Source organism: Balaenoptera physalus (genome assembly GCF_965194825.1).
Source record: "Balaenoptera physalus genome assembly, chromosome: 9".
NCBI lineage: Eukaryota > Metazoa > Chordata > Mammalia > Artiodactyla > Balaenopteridae > Balaenoptera > Balaenoptera physalus.
In genome coordinates, this window is record NC_138888.1 from 27,197,446 (window position 1) to 27,217,886 (window position 20,441).

A 20,441-nucleotide genomic window follows, 5' to 3' on the forward strand; every position below is an offset into this window, starting at 1 on the left:
CCCATGCTAAGTTGTAGGACACATGGCTTGTGTGCCTACAATACCCCAGAGCAACATTATCTGCAGATACAAGCAGGAGGACAATGCTCAGATACCCCAGAGCAACATTATCTGCAGATACAAGCAGGAGGACAATGCTCAGAATATTAAATAATTTTAGTGTTGTGGTACAGGGAATGTCACTTTTTAAAGTGCTATTTATAACATTTTGGTATAAACAACACTGATATCATAATTGGGACTGAATATAAAAAATATTTATTTTTCATTACAGTACATGGAACTATTGAGATTACTGTGAATAATTCTTTGTTTGTTTCAGTATTTCTAAATTTGAAGAACGATGCTGTTTTCTTTATGTGCTTCACAATTCTGATGATTTCCAAATCTATTTCTGTACAGAACTTCATTGTAAAAAGTACGTATTAGTCACTGTTTATGTGTGAAAAAGACTGTTCTTACCTGATCATTATTTTTAATTAATGAATGAACATGTAGCTCCTGTAAAGAATTCATGGCCATGTGCTTATATAAATATTTCATTTGCACTGATATCTTATAATTATGTGGCATGTTTAACTGAGAATTTGGGGACCTTTCTTTAATAAATCAACCTTTTTCTTAGTCGTAATTTATTTTTCCATAGACAAAACGTTAACCAAATTTACCAGTTAATTGCCAAGTGTTATGACTCGTTTTTAAAGTGCTCATGTATTATGTGATTACCAAAATTTTCATTCTTGAATTCTTTTGAATAATCTCACCATCGTCTGCAACAGTGGCTCCTAGCTCTGGTTCATATTAGAATCAACTGGTGGGCTCTAGAAAGTGCCTGAGCCCAACCCTCGACGAATTATATTGGACTTTTAGGTGGAGGAACAACTTGAGCTAAGAGCCAGTGATGTAATCTACACCAATAAAAGATAATCCAAAAATCCATGGACTGCATTGTATGTTTGGGTTAACCTCCCTGGGTATATTTGTCTTGGGCTAATAACTAAGTACTTCCTGGTCCCTTAGAACACAGTGACTAATTGTGGGGACCTATAGAAGTGCGTGACAATTTAGACACCAAAGTGCAGGTAAAAGCCAGCATGGACTTAAGATTTTGCTGGGGGTTGTTCTTTCAAATAATCACTATTTGACCCCATTATAAATAATTGATATGCTAGCTACAATATACAGTCAATCATTTTTATCTTGGTACCAAAAATATGTATGTTTAATTTAAGATTCTTAGCTAGAGTTTTATCTTTATTATTGTAAAATGTGTAGTAAAAAGACTTGGAAGTAAGAAAGAATTCCTAGCACATGTATGGTCGACTTTTCTACTTACGCTTGAATTCTCAAGGCTATTCGTTTCAGTGATAATTATAGCTAAGATTTATGGAGTACTGACCTCAGACCTCATATCTATTTTAATTTTCAAATAAACTTTATTAGGTAGGTAATATTAATATTTTTGTTGAAAAGAGTAAAAGAAAAAAATAGAGTCTTGGAGAGTTTAACTAGCCTATAATCATATATAGCCAAAAAGCACAAAACCCGGGATTTGAACCAGGCGCATGTTACTCCAGAATCCAAGCATCTAAAAATTACACTGTACTCCCACCCCACTAAAAGTGTTATATTCTACTTAGAGAAGTTGGTGTTGAAAATTTTTGTGTGGGTAGCTGATGGAAGTCTTTACCCCAAATCTTAAAGTCTATCTTTAAACCTAGAATTTGTTTAGGTCTTTCATGTTCTTCCTTTTGGTTGAACTTGCTTTTGTCTGTAACTCATCAGGATATGTAATCTTCATCAGAGCATACCATCATTCTGATCAGGTTTGGGATTTTCCTTTCTTGTCTTTAACCTCCAAAGAATGTATATATAGAGAAAGGAAGAGTGAGGAACTAGGCATCACACACAGACTCCATAGAGAGGCTTCCAACTCCATAATGGACTTTGTCTATTTTGTTCATTGTCATATTCCCAAAGGCCAGAAGAGTTTTTTATCCTAGTGGAAACTTGATGAGTATTTGTTGGATGGATGGATGGATGGATGGATGGATGGATGGATGGATGGATGGATGATAAGAGGTACTGTATAAGAAAAGGTTTTTTCCTTCTTATGTAGGAAGAAAACCAGTTCTTCCCTACTGTTTCTTTCCTGTGTGTCTCCTTTATTCCTCACACAAAACACTTCATTTCTGACATTTCTGGTCCCCAGATGTGTGGAGGTTTTACCCCACAACAAGCAATTATCTGTGACATCTACAATTGAACTCAGTCTACCTGGAGATAGAGTGAGATCCCACAGGTTAAAGGCTCAGTCCCATAAGACTGTTTCTTCCCCTGACTTCAGATGCCAGTCACAAGCCCAGATTATCACCTGTGCTTTAGATATACCGGCTATAGATCAGAGGTTCCAATGACCCCCTTCTTGGGTTCGATTAATTTGCTAGAGAGGCTCACAGAACTCAGGGAAACACTTACTTACATTTACCAGTTTATTAAAGGACATGATACAGATGAACAGCCAGATGAAGAGATGTATAAGGTGAAGTCTGGGAGGGTCCCCAGTGCAGGAGCTTCTGTCCCTGTGGAGTTGGGGTGCATCCCCCTCCCTATATGGGTATGTCTACCAACCCAGAAGCTCTCTGAACCCCCTACTACTGGGATTTTATGGAGGCTTCCTCATGTAGGCATGAACAATTATTAACTCCATTTCCAGCCCCTCTACCCGCTCTGGAGGAAGGTGGGGGAGTGAAGCTGAAAAATTCCAAACTTCTAATCGTGGCTTGGTCTTTCTTTTGGCCAGCCCCCATCCAGGAGTCCACCCAGAGTCGCTTCATTAGAACAAAAGATGCTCCTGGTTCTCTATCACTTAGGAATTTACAAAGGTTTTAGGAGCCCTATGTTAGAGATGGGGTCTTACACAAATATTAGGACACAAGAGATGCTCCTAGTGTTCTCATCACTTACAAGGGTTTTAGGAGTTCTCTGCCAGAACCTGGGGGCAGAGACCAATATTTATTTTCTATTATCTCATAGGCACAGAGATAGCATAAAGGTTCTGGGTTGTGTTAGGGAAACTTTTCTTTTCACACAGTAACCTGCTGTTCCCTTGGACTGGCAGTGCACGGCATCACCTGCCTGTGAGATCATCAGCCCCTGTTCATAGTGCCTCCCTTACTCCACGTCTGGGCTAGAAACCATTAGCATCCCTTCTGAATGGATAGACACAGCTAGCGTTGCAGAGGGAAGATCTGTTTCTTACCATAATTTTTGGGGGGAGCTCTGAAGTGACCTCTAGGGAAAAAAAAAAAAAAGGAACTTTACAAGAATAGTTCCTGAAGAAAATGTTTGTCACCGACAGAAAGGTGGCTTCTGTCACAAACATATAAGCTAGCCGTTCCTGATTCCATCAGTGTTTTGCAGACTGTATATATGGGACCCCACATGTATGACACTGAGGTGCTCAGGCAGAAGATTCAGTAACTGAGATCAAATGTAGTGGCCAACACTGTGTCGCAGAGTCAGCTCAGAATTTAGAGACACTATTCCAGAATCTGGGTATTTTTGTTATGTCCCATTAAAAATAGTAATATTAACAGCAGCAAAACAATAATAGCTAATATTTAATGAGTGCCCTGTGCTGAGCACTTTACAAGTATTACCTCAAGTCATCTTCACGACAACTATAAGATAGATACTCATATTCCCCATTTATAATTAAAGAATGAGGCTCAGAGAGGTGGAGAAACTTGCCCCAAATCATGCAAATACTAGCAACCTTGGTATGATATTCAAGTCCACATTCTTAACATTTCTATGACCTTGTCTAGCCTTACTGTTCTAATTCTATAACATATTGTGTTACTATTACTTGAAGTGAGGCATTAGGTCAGAAATTTCTGGCAAATCCTACCAAAAATATGAAAAATCATATTTTTCGCACTGATGCTGATATTTTGTTTATTGCCTGACTCTTCTAGGTCCCATTTTTTTGCTCTGAAGTCACTTTGAAACGTGCTTGCTTATATTTAATATCTTATGTATTATGAGTGACCACATACCAATTTTCATTGCAGGTTTTTTGAAATGGTGAACACCATTACCGAAGAGAAGGGGAGAAATACAGAGGAAGGAGATTGTGAAGGTGACTCCCTGGAGGTAATGACTTTGGTTTCTGTGTTCATTTTACTAAATTTCTCTGTGGCTAATTTTTTAGAATGAACTATTTAAAGCTTTACTGAGGGAAAGGGTGTGTGTGTGTGTGTGTGTGTGTGTGTGTGTGTGTGTGTGTGAGCTTCGTGAGTAGTGACGAAGGGTAGAGAGCTCAGCCAGAGTCTGTAAGCTTTCCCTTAATGTTTAAAAGCAGCTTCTAGAATTCCTTTGGTTAAAAAGGGCTGAAAAGCAAACATTGGAGAACTCTTAGTCAGGAATACTGAGTTTTTGTATCTTACTCTGATGGTGAGTAACTATGCTTTGTCTTTGAGGGTGTTGATAACCCTCAATGCAAGAGTCACAGTGCCCTTACACATTTTTTATTCTCCTCTGAGTTATGTTGCAATTCAGACAAGCAAAATTCAGTGAAAATTCTGAATGATAGGACTGTTCGCGGTCCTCGTTCGTATGCGTATGCAGAGAACCTGAAACAATGGAAGATTAACAGGATAAAGAGAGGAGGTGACAACAATCACCCCAGAGCTGTTGCTCTCCACCGCAGTACTTCTCCTTGTGCCTCCTAGATATAGTACGCTGCAGACACCTATTTTTCGACTGTGTCCATTTTCTCCATCATGTCTGTCTGCTGCGTATAGCACAGCCTTCCACCACAGTGAGGACAGTGCTGGGGACTTTCAAGAAAGCTGACGCTCGCCCTTGAGCATCTTCAGTGTCTGAAGGATGACACTTCTCCAGGCATGGTAGTGGGCCTCTGTTTTCTCCAAGCCTTTCCCAGTGTATGACTTGGGACCGAATTCTGAATCCAAGCAATATTGAAAATTACATTTCTGATGTTAAACTGAAATTGAAGAAACTGGAGCACCAACCTGACTGGTATACCTGGTATATTAGATCACTTCGATAATGTCATCTCGTAGGCTAGAAGTTTTAGGTAAGCATTGAAGTAGTAGGGTAACAGTCGAGGGGAATTTAAATATAATAACCAATTGTTAATTCTGTCTGTAGTAAAGTTCTATACTTCTCTAGCAGTTGTGTAGCTTTTGATATTCCTGGGTAAGCCTAAGCCTCTTTCATTTAAGTTATAAAAAGATGATAGACCTAATTTGGAAAAAAGAAATCTTCCCCACGCACTAGCTTGCTGTCTACAGGAGTAATAGACAATACTTCCTATTTGTTATGCTTTATATTTTGCACTGTTATATTTTCTTATTTAAGTGATTGTGGTTAGGAGCTAGATCTCTTGATTTCTGCATCAGTGCTCTTTTGACTGTACCTCATTATCTCTGTTTTTATTTGGGTTAAATTTAGAATCACTTGATACATAGCAACTGCCAGGGTAAAAGTTAACGAAGACAATGAAAATGAAACCGTTTCATTAGTAATAAATTAGCAAGTGGATAGATTTGAAAATCCATAAAGTTATTTTACAATATCATAAATTGCTGGGTTTACAAAAGTAATAACAGTGATAGCTATCCTTTATTTCATACCCTTCTTTGAAAAACTAAATCCATCTTACAAAAAATACACATAGCACAGAGAGGCTATGGTAGGCATGTTAGACAAGCTTGGTCTTCATAATTGATTGAATCAACAGTTCAGAGACTCTGCTTTAGAAACTCATTTAACCCTATGCATTGCATAACACGGCTTTAATTGCCTTAGAATTTGTGGTGAATCTGGCCAGCTGATTTTCCTAAGACTCAGTCTCCTATAATGTAAAAGGGGTAGGTAGATCACTTTTCAGAGAGCTGTCAAGAAGATCCAGGGTCAAGATCTCCTGCTCTGTGTGCAGTGGTACTAAATGGGGTGGATTTTGTAAGACACCCTTCCTGATCAGACAGTTCTCCTGCAAACGCTGAGAACATTCACCAGCCAAATATGGAGGAAAGTGCTCAGGTTTCTTCCTAGGAATATCCAGAGAGTTTTAGTAGGTCTACTGACCTCACAAAAACCAACTCATACCATAGTGCTCTCTGATTCATCAAAGTGCTCCTAACTCACACTTCTCAAGAAAGCACAGGTATACTATTCTTTAAAAAAAAAAAAAAAAAAAAATCTATTTATTTATTTTTATTTGGTTGTGTCAGGTCTTAGTTGCGGCTTGCGGGCTCCTTAGTTGTGGCATGTGAACTGTCAGTTACAGCATGCATGTGGAATCTAGTTCCCTGACCAGGGATCGAACACGGGCCCCCTGCATTGGGAGCGCAGAGACTTAACCACTGCACCACCAGGGAAGTCCCACTATCCTTTTAATGTTAGAAAAACACTCGTGTACTTCTGTGCTTTGCATTCTATCAGAATAATTTAAAGTCTATAACATAGAATGGCTTCTGCAGTATTCCCAGTGGACTGTATAGTCTACATAGTGAATTCAAGAGTACTTGTTTTAAGTATTGAAGTAATATTTTGGCTTAGTTTGCCATTTTGCCACAACTAGTGACATTGGTGACATTGTAGTCTTGGGTGTTCTGTTAGCATAACATTAATGAATGGATACGGTGATGTGCTGGGCTGTGAAGATGATGACATCCATCTTGGCTCTCCCTCTCACGGAATGTCCCTTCATAGCCAGAACACCTATACAATATGAGTTATTAAATAACCTTAACTTACATTTTTACATAACTTATGATAACTCCATTATACCCTTGATCACATTTCTTAGCTATTTCAACATTCTCAACTAACATTATTTTTTCAGTATTCTAAATATTTGATTAAAATGAGTTCCTTAATTTCATTACCACAAACTGAACTCAAACTTCAGCCCATGAATGACATAGCAAAAATAATTCCTCCTCTTCCCATTCTTTATAGTATAAACAAGAAGGATTACTTTGGAGATTTGTATGCAGAATAATTATTTTCTGATCTTTACCTTCATTTGAGATAGAATTAAAATTGTTTCAATACATGTGTCAATTATTCCTGAAGCCTTTGGGTACCCTGGCCCAAAACAAAATTAAAATGTTGGAAAGGTCAGATGCTTTTAAAAAGTTTTTAACTTCACTTGGGGTGGCATCAGCATTTGGCAAACATTAACTATTAATGTGGTTCCATAAACCACAAATTTGAAGCTAATCTTAGACTTCCTGGTGTTTGAAAAACTTCTTATTTGAAGCCCAAGTTTTACTTTTCTTTCTGATTTTAAAAACTGAGGTTTCTTTGAAGCATTATAGTTGTGGGAGGGATTCAGCCTCCTTCGGGTCATGGTCAGACCCCTCCTCCAACTGATCATATCTGACTCTGCTCTAGTAAGATCCTTGTGCTGGGATCAGTGGTCTGGGGTTCTGGCTCTAACTTTGCCAGTAGCCAGTTTTATAACTTTGGACAAAATTCTTACTCCTGCTGGGTTAAGATGATATCATTCCTTAAATGAGAGTTGAACAAGAAGATCTTAAATGTCCTTTCCTAGCTCACATTTTTTATACTTTTCAAGGTTAGTATAAACTGTACCAGGTCTTTTAAATATAGCTCAGTACCACTTTCAGAGGACTTTTCTGTTTTTAAACAGAAAGAGAAACAACTTCTTTTGATTCAAGGCCATGTTATTTGATTCAAGGCTGTCTTTTGAAATGGAAGGGTTATGAACCCATATCTTAAATAGTTTAATGTATTAATAAATTTATATTGAAATCATTGAACAATTGATTACAGTTAACTATAAGACTTCTAACACTTATCCGCTGTGGTCCCTGTTTTTGTTCTCCCAGCCTTTCATAGCTTCACTAAGAACAAGGGCATCTACACTGTTACCCAAGCCAGACACCTCAGAGCAACTTCTGCTCCAGCCTCCCCCCCAGCATTTCCTCCAGTCCCTTCACCCCATTCTATCACTACCCCATCTCAGGTCCTCAGCATCTCTCATGCGGCCTGATATCTCTCCTGCCATCAATACACTGTCCTTGCCATCACTGGAGAGATCTCTCAGGCAGATTTAATCTGGTGACTCCCCTAATTAAAAAATTTTGTTTTGTTTTTTTTCTTAATTTTTTAAATTGGAGTACAGTTAATTTACTATGTTGTGTTAGTTTCTGCTGTACAGTAAGGTGAGTCAGTTATTCATACACGTATAGCCACTCTTTTTTAGATTCTATTCCCATATGGATCATTGCAGAGTACTGAATAGAGTTCCCTGTGCTATTCAATAGATCCTTATTAGTTATCTATTCTATATATAGTAGTGTGTATATGTCAATCCCAATCTCCCAATTTATCCCTCCTCCCCCCACCGCCCCGTTCCCCCCTGGTAACCACACGTTTGTTTTCTACATCTGTGACTCTATTTCTGTTTTGTAAATAAGTTCATTTGTACCATTTTTTTAGATTCCTACACATAAGCGATATTATATGATATTTGTCTTTCTCTCTCTGACGTACTTCACTCAGTATGACAATCTCTAGGTCCATCCATGTCGCTGCAAATGGTATTAAAAAAAATTTAAAAATTAAAATGAAAAAGCTTTGATGCTACTCTTTGTGGAAGATTTCCGCACCATAGAACGCTCTTACCTCCCTGGCTGTAACTTAGCTTTCCATTGCACTCTGCGGTCCAGCAATGCCCGACTCCTTTCCATTGCACTCTGCGGTCCAGCAATGCCCGACTCCTTTCCATTGCACTCTGCGGTCCAGCAATGCCCGACTCCTTTGCATTATTCAGACAGCCAGGCTGTTCCTGCCTCTGGGCTTGACATGCAGGTGCCCAACTCCACATGCTTTTTCTGCTTTGTCCTACTTGGTGACTGCTTACTAATTTTTTGAGATCCAACTCAAGGGTCATTTTACTTTGAATCATTTTCAACACCCCTTCTCACTTTTCTCTGCTCTTACAGCATTTTTGCCCACTCCTCTGCCCTAGCTCTTCTCATTGCCTTGTAGTTCAATAGCCTGCACCAGACTGTTTACATCCCAAGGCTGGACTGTGGTTCTCTTTCCCTTTTCACCACAGTCTTGCGGGGTGTCAGGTATCCAAGCAGAAGTTCATTCAGAAGGCTTAGAAGGGTTTGAAGCTGGGGAGTGACAAAACCAGAGTTGTTTAAACCGTATCTCAAACTGCGGGGAGGGGGATATGGATTGCAGGGGGCAGAGTAAATGCTGGGAAATGAGCTTGAAGATTGTTTAATCAATGTTAAGTCCATAATCAAGCTGAATACCATAATCAAGCCACTCTCAACCCATTCTCTTCACGTCTCTCTCTCTCTCTCTCTCTCTTTTAGTTCCTTGAAAAAACCATAAACTACTGAGGTCCTTTGGTTTTCAATACAGAATATGTTGTCTTCCTCCTCATGCCTCTCCCAGACATACATATATTCTCCCTCCCTTTTCCCCTCCTCCTACTTTTTCTTTAATGCATTTGTAATTTTTACCTCACTGTTTTATCAAAATGGGCATATGATTGACACAAGCCTCAGGTAATCATAGCAGCTGGCCCTGTGAACCTGTTTATATGTAGTTTCCAGGGTGCATAGAGAGGAAGTTGCCCCCTTGTGGGATGGGTTAGGGACAAGCAAGATAAAAGGAATGTTTTCCTTTTACTCAAACATCTGCCGGATGATGAAATACCTTACCGTTTCTTCTTCTGTTGATTTGTCTCACAGACATTAACAGTGAATGATGGTTTAGAATTCATTTAAAGCAATTCAGAGTCATCCAGTAGCACACTGGTTTGTTTTTCTTTGGCATCCTATTTCTATTTTTGTACAGATCTCAAGTTGAACATCCACAGTTACTGCACTGCCTGAGAAGAGCTATCACTTCTGGTGTTGTATGATAAGAATATCAGTTTGTTACTCATTCATTTATTCTGTTGCGAGAAAGAAAACTTTTTCCTCTACCACCTCAGGTTCAGTGATTGGAAGCCTGCAAATTAACTGACGAAAGACAGACTACAGAAGAAAAGACAAAGTTTATTTCTGTACGAGGGAACACGCAAAGAAGTGATTCCTAAACAACTAGAGTTAAGAGTTTATTTATCTTAATAAGAAAAGTTCTTAATAGGACTTCAAGGGAAAGCAACATGGTGGGAAACTAATGAGAAATAAGTGGAAGGTACTGAAAGTTTTGAAAAGGTTTGGTTTAGTAACTTCGTATCCAGGTATAAGTGGTCCTAAACCTCCTGGAGAGGGGATTATGGCAGCTGTATTTTCGAGAGACTTTGCTTAAGTCAGCAAAGAAGTTTAGATAAGGTTTTTTCTGCAGCTGCTATTTATTCAGATGTTTTCAGCTTAAAATAATCTTGGTACCACATTAGTGGGTCCAAGTGGATTCTATCAATTCACTCAACAAATGTTTATTGGACACCTGTGGAAGGCACTCTCTAGGTGCTGGGGATCCAGCAGAGAACAAAATACAGAAAATCCCTGTCTTCACTGAGCTTACAGTATAGTGGGAGACTGATAATAAATAAGTGAAATACATGCTATATTTGATAATGATCAGTATAAAGGAGAAAAATTAAGCAGGGAAGGATTTAGGAAGTTACAGTGAAACAGGGTGTATAATTTTAGACAAGGAAGCCAGGGAAGGCTCCTTGAGAAGGGAAGGTCTGAGTAAAGATCTGAGGGAGGAGAGAGCTATGAGATTAGATATTTGTACCTACAGCGTTTTTCCTATTCTATTAATGCTCTTAGTAGCATTAATGTTTTCATTAATTATGAAATGAATTAATGTAGTTATTAATGTTTTCAGCATTTACATATTACTAAGGCAATATAGACTGAAAATTAGCAAAGCTATCATTTGGCTCTTTGAGGTGACTACTCAGCTAAGGTAATCAAGTGCCGGGGGAAGTGCATACGGCTTTTTAGAAGGTGGCTGTTTTACTGTGGATCCCTGGACGGTGCAAGGACTAAGTGAGTCACCACTTTGTTGTTTGGCCTTGTCAGGACTGTCTTCCTACGCTCATTCTCCTCCCAGTGCCAGTTTAGGCAGTTGTGGGCAGGCAGCAAGAGAGGGCTGATTCTAGAAGCGTTCTTATCACTGCTTCAGAATGCAGTGGTCCCCCTCAGCAACAGCCTGAGTTGCTAACCCTTTGCCGTAGAAATAGAATGTGAGCTATATAAGCGGTGTGATTTTATTTTTATTTTTTAAAATACTGAATTCCGCCTGTCCCCACCTTCCTGTTTCTATGTACTTGTCATTTAACACACCCTGCCTTCCCTTGGCTTTTGGCCAATGCTCTGTTCTACTTTTTCTGGCCATCACATAGGTAATTCTCTCTTCTTGTAGATCAGGGCAGTTTTCTCAAGCCTGCTTTTTCAATTTATATCTCTATATTGTAAGAATAGGAAAAAGGGGTTAAAAAAGAAGGAGAAACCAAGCGGCAACTACCCCATTGGAACGGTTTTCAGTTTTATTGAAAGCCCTTTTGATTTTTACCATGACCACTTCGTTTAACAGGAGTCAACTTCTATACTTAATATTGTTTTTTTAAAAAAGAATAGTCTGTTGATGCTTTACATTCCTTAAGGAAACTAAAACTTGAGCAGTTTCATCAAGGCTTATATATTCTTCTCTACGTTAAGTAAGTATCCCTGTGGCAAAGCTCCTTTCAATCAAAAATAAATGGATAGCAACATTAAATGTTTTGTTTTGGCACCTGGTTTTTAAAAAGGTTCTCATCAATTTTTTTATAGCCTGATTGATTAATTAAGCAAATAATCACTGAGCCTCTACTACAAGCCAGATATGGCTAAGACTAGGGACAGAGAAATTAAAGTCCTGGTTCTCAAAGAGCTCAGAGTACAGGGCTTCCCTGGTGGCACAGTGGTTGAGAATCTGCCTGCCAATGCAGGGGACATGGGTTCGAGCCCCGGTCTGGGAAGATCCCACATGCCGAGGAGCAGCTGGGCCCGTGAGCCACAATTACTGAGCCTGCGCGTCTGGAGCCTGTGCTCCGCCACAAGAGAGGCCGCGATAGTGAGAGGCCCGCGCACCGCGATGAAGAGTGGCCCCCGCTCGCCACAACTAGAGAAAGCCCTCGCGCAGAAACGAAGACCCAACACAGCCATAAATTAATTAATTAATTTAAAAAAAAAAGTGGGACTCCTGATATTCATCCCACTTAAAAAAAAAAAAAAAGAGCTCAGAGTACAGACTGGAATGCAGATTTGGGTAAGAGAAGAGTGAAAAAAGTGTGAGCGAGTGAGAGCAGAAGGCCTTGGAAGCATATCAGACCAGAATCTAACCCAGCTTTTGAGGGTCAGGTGGACAGTTCAAGAAAGCTTCCTTGTTTTGAAGGCAGAACTACCTAGGTAGAAAGCGCATATGTGTAAAGGCACAAAGATCTGTGGAACCTCCCTGGGAATTTTGGGGGGACACTGATGAGATAGAAGGTTAGACACAGAGGCAGCAATAAGGTCCTGAAGGGCACTGATGCCAGGCTAAGGAGTTTGGATTTCATCCAGAAAGTCGTGAGGAACCGATAAAGCAGAGGCAGTGGTATGAACATGGAAAGCTCACTTTGGAACTTTGAACTTTGGAAAGTTCACTGTCCACTTAATGGAGAATGAATTAGAGAACAGGGCAACAAGAGAGGAGAAGACAGGGAGGCCAGTTAAGTGTCTGTAGAATTAGTACAGAAGCAAGGAAGGCCTGAAATGAGGCAAGAGCAGCGAGGATTAACCTGGTGGCATTTGCAATCAGTTTGATGTGGGGAGTAAGGGAAAGGGAAGAATGGAGTCTAAGATGGCCAAGAGATGTCTACTGTATGCTTGAATAAGCGAATGGGTGTTCAGTGGGTATTGACAATGTGCTGGAACATCTTTACAGTACTGGTGTTTGGAAACAGAACTAAGAACTAAGATGCAGCTCTCATGCTGTAAAAGGATTTTCCTTCACCATTGGCAGTAGAAAGAACAGAAGACTTGGAACCTGTTGAGCTGGTTTAAACCACTGCTCGGACATATTTTCAGTGGAAGATACTTTTTTTTTTTTTTTTTTAATGTAGAATTTCTTCTCTTTTTTTTTTTAACATCTTTATTGGAGTATAATTGCTTTACAATGGTGTGTTAGTTTCTGCTTTATAACAAAGTGAATCAGTTATACATATACATATGTTCCCATATCTCTTCTCTCTTGCGTCTCCCTCCCTCCCACCCTCCGGAAGATATTTTTGATCATTTGTAAATTGGAGCTAATCATAGACCTTCCCTACTATGACAAAGCCTTATTATGACCATCAAATGAGGTAGGTTATTGAAAGCTGTTTTTTTTTCTTTTATTTATAGTGCATTATAATAATGTAAGGTGGTGGTAATACTAGGTTCAGTGTACAGGTTTCCATCCCTTTGATAGGCCACACTGGCAAAGGTGAGCTACTTTGGTGATGGTCCCTGTCCTGCCTCCTGCCGGCCTGGGTCCTGGCTGGTAGATTTCCAGCATGTATGGTACAGTATGGTGGAAGTCCGGGCTGCAGGGGTTGGATGTAGAGACTTGGACTCCTTCAAGTGGAATTTTTGGACTATGTTTACTGCCTCTTTGCTGGAGTTTTATCTTCTAGTGTGGGGAAATTGCTAAATGATCCCTGTTTCCTATTCTCTCATCCTGTAAACATATCTAGTTTTCTCCTCTGGTCTAAGACAGCCTTCAGCCATATATTAGGTAGCTAGGAGTATTCTCTATTGTACATCGGGTACAGTGTTGCCACTGGGCAAGTAGACACCTCTCTTCCAGAGCTTGGCCTCTCCCCTCTGCCAAAGAAGGGTCTACAACAGGGAGACCAGTGCTCACCCGGTCCTGGCATGTGGGCATAGCTTTCCCCAAAAGAATACAACCCAATTGCCTTCTGTCAAGGCTTGGAAACCTATTGGAAACAAATAAACAAGCTGGTAACAATATGCCCCCATATTCCTCATCCTCTGTGACAGTGGTTTCTCAAGTTGAGAATGTATACCCCAGAGAGTTCACCGAGTAATCTGATTACCTACCTTTGTAGGTAATTTGTCCTTTTTATCTCTGCTTCCTTTTATGATCTTCTCTTTGCCTTTCATATTTTGTAGTTTCCCTATATCATATCTGAGTGTGAATTTATTTTTATTTTTCCTATTTAGGGCTCAACTTCTGGAGGTTAGGTTTGAGTCTGTCTCAAATCTGTCTGGCCTTTTTTAGAGTGTCTTATCCTTTTCTCATGTTTTGGATTTCTTATTTTATATCTTTATGTTAAATGTACTTATTTTAGAGTTTCAGTTTCTTTTATTTTGTGAAATTTTAGGGATTGATATTTGTCAAATCAGCCAACACTCACTGATGGTGAATTGTTTCATTATATATTTTAAAATTTTGGATTGTGAGCTCAATTTCAGTGGTGCATTATCAGTGAGAATCCTGCATAGCCTGTATTAAGGGAGTTTTCCTTTTAAATGTTTTGCTTTGTTTCTGTTGTCACTCCAGGGATTTCCCAGGCTCAAGACCAATTACGGGTATTAATTATAAGTGTAAACGTGAACTTCAGACAGCATGAGGATCAGCCAGTGGTTGGAAGTATTCAGAGAAGACTTGTTTTTGTCAACTCAGAGCTTAGTCTAAGACAGACAAGCTTTCTTTTTCTTTCTCAGTGCAGTGGGCTGACTTTTTTCTAATCTACCATCTCACCATGTTATAGTCCTCAAGGACCCTGGTTTTATGTGTTCCAGCTCTTCACCTTGCATAGGCACAAGGCTTCATTTCCTGTCCCCAACGAGCATTAAGACCAAAGTCTCAGATAAGGAGTTGGTAAACTGTAGCCCAAAGACCAAATCCAGCCCCCCACTTCTCTTGGTAAATAAAGTCTTATTGGAACAAAACCATGCCCATTTGATTGGGCTATTTACAGTGGCAGAGTTGAGTCACTGCCACAGAGATCGTATGGCTCACAGATCTGAAAATATTCAATATCTGGCCGTTTACAGAAAGTGTTTGCCAACCTCTGCCCTAGATTAATAAGTCTGAAAGCCCTTCCCTCATCCCCACCTCTTTGGCTGCAGGGACATCATTTCTTGTGATTATCCCTTTAGTGTTCCTTTTCCTCTTAATCTCTAGCTCCTTGAAGTCTTCTTTATGCTTTTATAAGCCTGGCTAGGCATTAAAAGTATTTTATTTTATCTAGGTATTTTGGACAGGAACATTTCCTTTTTAGGTGATAATTTTTATTTTAATTTTATTTATTTATTTATTTATTTATTGGCTGCGTTGGGTCTTCATTGCTGCGTGCGGGCTTTCTCTAGTTGCGGTGAGCAGGGACTACTCTTCATTATGGTGTGGAGCACAGGCTCTAGGCTCACGGGCTTCAGTAGTTGTGGCATGCGGGCTCTGTAGTTGTGGCTCGTGGGCTCTAGAGCGCAGGCTCAGTAGTTGTGGCGCACGGACTTAGTTGCTCCACGGCATGTGGGATCTTCCCGGATCAGGGATCGAACCCGTGTCCCCTGCATTGGCAGGCAGATTCTTAACCACTGCGCCACCAGGAAAGTCCAACATTTTCATGTATCTAGCCTACTGTATTGCCAAAACCAGAAACTCTTCTTCTACTGTCTTTGGATAGTAATATATTCTTCTTTTTTGTATTTTCTTGACTGACCACTTAACTTGATCATTTAAAATTTTTCTTTTCTAATGCAATTCTTTTTTTTTTTTAACATCTTTATTGGAGTATAATTGTTTTACAATGATGTGTTAGTTTCTGCATTATAACAAAGTGAATCAGCTATATGTATACATATATCCCCATATCTCCTCCCTCTTGCATCTCCCTCCCACCCTCCCTATCCCACCCCTCTAGGTGGACACAAAGCACCAAGCTGATCTCCCTGTGCTATGCCGCTGTTTCCCACTAGCTATCTATTTTAGATTTGGTAGTGTATATATGTCCATGCCACTCTCTCACTTTGTCCCAGCTTACCCTTCCCCCTCCTCGTGTCCTCAAGTGCGTTCCCTATGTCTACGTCTTTATTCCTATCCTGCCCCTAGGTTCTTCAGAACCATTTTTTTTTAAGATTCCATATATATGTGTTAGCATACGGTATTTGTTTTTCTCTTTCTGACTTACTTCACTCTGTTTGACAGTCTCTAGGTCCATCCACCTCACTACAAATAACTCAATTTTGTTTCTTTTTATGGCTGAATAATATTCCATTGTATATATGTGCCACATCTTCTTTATCCATTCAGGTTGCTTTATCCATTTAGGTTGCTTTATCTATTTAGGTTGCTTCCATGCCCTGGCTATTGTAAATACAGCTGCAATGAACATTGTGGTACATGACTCTTTTTGAATTATGGTTTTCTCAGCATATGTGCCCAGTAGTGGGATTGCTGGGTTGTATGGTAGTTCTGTTTTTAGGTTTTTATGGAACCTCCATACTGTTCTCCATAGTGGCTGTATCTAATGCAATTCTTTAAAGCCATGAAATTTTTCATCTCCTTGTCATTCTTTTCAACTATTTTGTAATTCCCATGATCTTTTACTTTTTAATCCCTTGATAATTTTAAACTGTAATAGTTTTTAAACATAGTTTTTGGCTGTCTTATTTTTAATATCTTATAGTCAAAGATCATGGTTTTTATGACAGCTATTCTTTGAAATTTGTCAAAATTTTCTTTGTGGATTAATATGTGACTAATTATTTTATATTTTTCATATATGCGCAAAAGGAATTTATATCTGGATACAGGGTTCTCTCTGTGTTTGTTATACGAAACTTGTTATTTGTGCCATTAGGGTCTCTATTTTGAATTTGTCTGCTAGATATATTGGTTTCTAAAAGAGTTCTATTAAAACCTATTGTGGTTTATATTTGTCTATTTTTCTCTGTAATTTTGTCAGCTCTGTATATTTTAAGGCTATGTTGTTAGTGACTGTCAAAATCCATGATCATTTTCCTCTTCTGGATTATTTTTTTGTGTTAAAGTTAACTTTGCAGGTTTATGAATGTTAGAAATCAGGGTTTTTTTAATGGCTAACTCAAACCCTTCGGTGAGTTGAACCTAGCTATGTGCTGCCAGTTTTATACTCTAGCAAAATGTAGACAAAAGAAGGAGCTTGTGCTTATGGTCTCTCCTGCTGGTTTGTAGTTTTACATTGGGTTTCTACAGACACTTGGCTTGATCATTTGATGACCCTGAAACCTGTAGTTTAAGTTCACAACAAAAGCTGTGCCTTTCTGGGTGACACCTCCAGGTCTGAGAAGGTCCCCACCAAATGTCGCTCTACCCCTTTCATTTGATCCATTTTCCATATTCAACTGACACGCTTGACACTTTGGGGTTTAGGGCTGTAAATATTTCCTTTTTACATCAAAACTGAAAATTTTTCCTTCATTTTTTATTTTTAAAATTTTTTTTAATCTTGGGGAATTGGGAATCGGGGCTGAAGTACAAATAATCCTTACTTTATTATTGTCAACCAGTAGGACCTCAAAATTTTCCTCTTAAACAAAGCCTTTCAGTGGTTTTATTCCCCTGGCAGAGAGTGAAATACTTTCATAGTACCAAAAGCTGAAAAACAAAAGAAAGGTTAATGAGATGTGATAGCTATTGATAGACACGGATGCTAATCATACTCATCTCCAGAATCAATGAAAACCAGGATTCAGTGGGTAAAAAAAATCCAAGTGGGCTTTTGGAGAAGCAACTTTATGGATTTAAATACATAGTCCCCCCTTTATTCATAACAGTTGTGAAAATATAAACACACTATGCTCTGTGTTGAGTCTGTTTTTTGGTTCTTGAAGCTGTTGCTTTGAACTTCGTCTTATTCTTCCCCTTGTTAAAGCCATTTGATAAAATAAGGAAAAGTGCTCTTGGAAAAAGTTGATGTTTAAAATGTGGACGGCAACTAATTTTCAATCTTCTCTCCCCCTTTTTCCTTTTGTAGTATGACTATGAATATGATGAAAATGGTGACAGAGTCGTTTTAGGAAAAGGCACTTATGGGATAGTTTATGCAGGTCGAGATCTGAGCAACCAAGTCAGAATCGCCATTAAGGAAATCCCAGAGAGAGATAGCAGGTACAGTAATTGTGACTAATGAAAGCTGTTTTCTAAGGTATTTCGGTTGTTAATAGCATTTTAAAAAATATTTTGGTAATATTCTAATTAATGAAACTCTGTCTGAAAACTCCATGGCTTTAATTAGCCCCCTCTGAGGTTTAGCTGCTGCATCATTCAGTGATTCAAGCACAACACTTTGGTGGGGAAGGATGGCATCTCTGAGGTAACAAGGACAGGACTTTCAAAGAGAAGAGAAGAGAATAGTCCTGTGTGTGTTGGGCTCAGGTTATGTTGGATCATGGTTGGTTTATTATCTGGATAGATGGGGAATAAGCACCAGCAGAAATGGTTTGAACCAGAGGTTCCAATTTCTGGTCAGACATGTAATGACGTTGGAAGTCAGCAATCCATCCTAAACATCAAGTGGAAAGCTAGACAAACTGAGAAATCAACAACTCTACTTTTTCCGAGCCATTGGAAAAGCGACGTCACAGGACAAACCACCACCCCCCACATTGGAGACACAGTTGTAGGGCAGAAGCCCTATCAGATCCTCACAAAGAATGTCAGAGAAGGTCCCCTTCCCCAGGCTTCCGGCAGAGGTAGAGGGGAAATAACCATTTGGAAATACACCTGTTCTTAACGAGGCCTGCCCTCAAGAGAAACTATTCTACCAAAGCCTAAACTCTGTGTCATCAGAGCCTAACTAACCTAGGGGAAGAGACGTGCCCAACCCCAGGCCACTCTAGCCATCCTATTCCACCGAAGCAGGGACTGAGAAACATTTGTGAAGTTCACAGCCCAGCAGTGCAGGCTCACTAAAAGACAGAGACTAATTCACAAAACCATAGAACAATGCTTCCCCTCACCCCACGCCTCACCACCATACCACTAAAGGTCTATTTAGCAGAGTTATTTTTACCTAATACATCATGTCCAGCTTTCCACAGCTTCTTTTGTTTGTTTGTTTTGGTTTTTTTTTACAAAGCATACTAAAAGGCAACAAATACAGTTTGAAGACACAGAGCAAGCATTAGAACCAGATTCAGATATGACAGGGATGTTGGAATTATCAGACTGGCAAATTTAAAACAACTGTGATTAATATGCTAAGGGCTCTAATGAAAAAAGTAGAAAACATTCAAGAACAGATGTCAATGTAAGTGGAGAGATGGAAATGCTAAGAAAGAATGAAAAAGAAATGCTAGAGGTGAAAAACACTGTAACAGAAATGAGTTTGAGGATATGTCGATAGAAACATTCAAAACTGATAAGCAAAGAGAGAAAAAGACTGAAAAAATTGAACAGAACATCCAAGAACTGTGGAATGACTACAAAAGGTGTGACATACCTAAAGGGAATACCAGAAAGAAAAGAGAAGGAGAAGAAATATTTGAGGAAATGGTTTGAACCACACATAATGGGGCCTTGAGGAAAATGGAATGGTTTTTAGGAACAAGAAAGTTGTGCAGGGAGCAGAACAGCTGTAGTGGCAGGGTTATCTGTTGCTCTCTGCTCCAGTGCTCTGTCCTACCATTTGTTTCTCCAAACAACAATTCTCTCTTCTCTCAATCTCATGATTTCTGCTGCCTCATAGCTTTTCTTATGGCTTCTCTTTGTAAGGTAGCTGCTCCTACAATCAATTATTTACATTTTCTACATGTTGTGGATTCAGACTCTGAAAGAGAGAGAATTGGATTGAGTCTCTTGTTACAATATTTCTTATTCGGCCAAACTTCAATGCTGGGCTACATCATGGACTTATTTTGGCTTCCTCTCAAGTTCACGGTATTTGGCCACCATGGTACAGTCACATGATCGGCTTTCTTCAGAAAGGACACTCCTGTGTTTACCCAACCTCTCCACTTGTAAATCTAAAAGGCACCTCAAGTTTAACATGGCCCAAGCTGAACCGTGGATTTTTTACCCTCAAATGTACTTGACCTGCAGGATTCCCTGTCTCAGTTAATCTCACCCCACCCATCCAGGTGTTGAGGCTACTAGAATTCATTTGGATTCCTCTCTGTCTTGGTTTACATTACTCCATCGTAAGTTCTACTGTTGTCTCAACCTCTAATGTTTTCTGAATTTTTCCACTCTTTCCCATCACCAGTCTAAGCCTTCGGGTTTCCCACCCAGACTCCTTACTGCAACTGATTCATAACTAGTCTCTGCATTTGAGGTAGGAGATAGATGGGCCCCTGGGCTGGACAGCTGGTGTTTGTCAAGTGGAGTAAAATTGAAGCCTTGTTTTCCCTAGACACTCCGAGGACAAAATTAGTGGCCGGAGCTGAACTCTGCTA

The 20,441-nt window shown here is 39.5% G+C and overlaps 1 protein-coding gene and 1 long non-coding RNA gene across 5 annotated transcripts in view; one reads left to right on the plus strand and one right to left on the minus strand.

The window, feature by feature from the left end:
• Positions 1 to 20,441, plus strand: part of MAP3K5 (mitogen-activated protein kinase kinase kinase 5) — a 220,373-nt gene that overhangs the window by 151,582 nt on the left and 48,350 nt on the right. For all 4 annotated transcript variants that reach the window (XM_082474443.1, XM_082474442.1, XM_082474444.1 and 1 more), the window contains exons 13-15: positions 323 to 418; positions 4,077 to 4,158; positions 18,023 to 18,156. In XM_082474443.1, coding sequence (XP_082330569.1) covers positions 323 to 418; positions 4,077 to 4,158; positions 18,023 to 18,156 — 312 coding nt within the window. The remainder of the gene's footprint in view (positions 1 to 322; positions 419 to 4,076; positions 4,159 to 18,022; positions 18,157 to 20,441) is intronic.
• On the minus strand, positions 6,226 to 18,016 carry LOC309666992. Its single transcript, XR_014267456.1, has 2 exons — positions 12,273 to 18,016; positions 6,226 to 11,924 (listed from the first exon to the last, which is right to left on the minus strand). It is a non-coding gene; the product is annotated as an uncharacterized lncRNA (long non-coding RNA).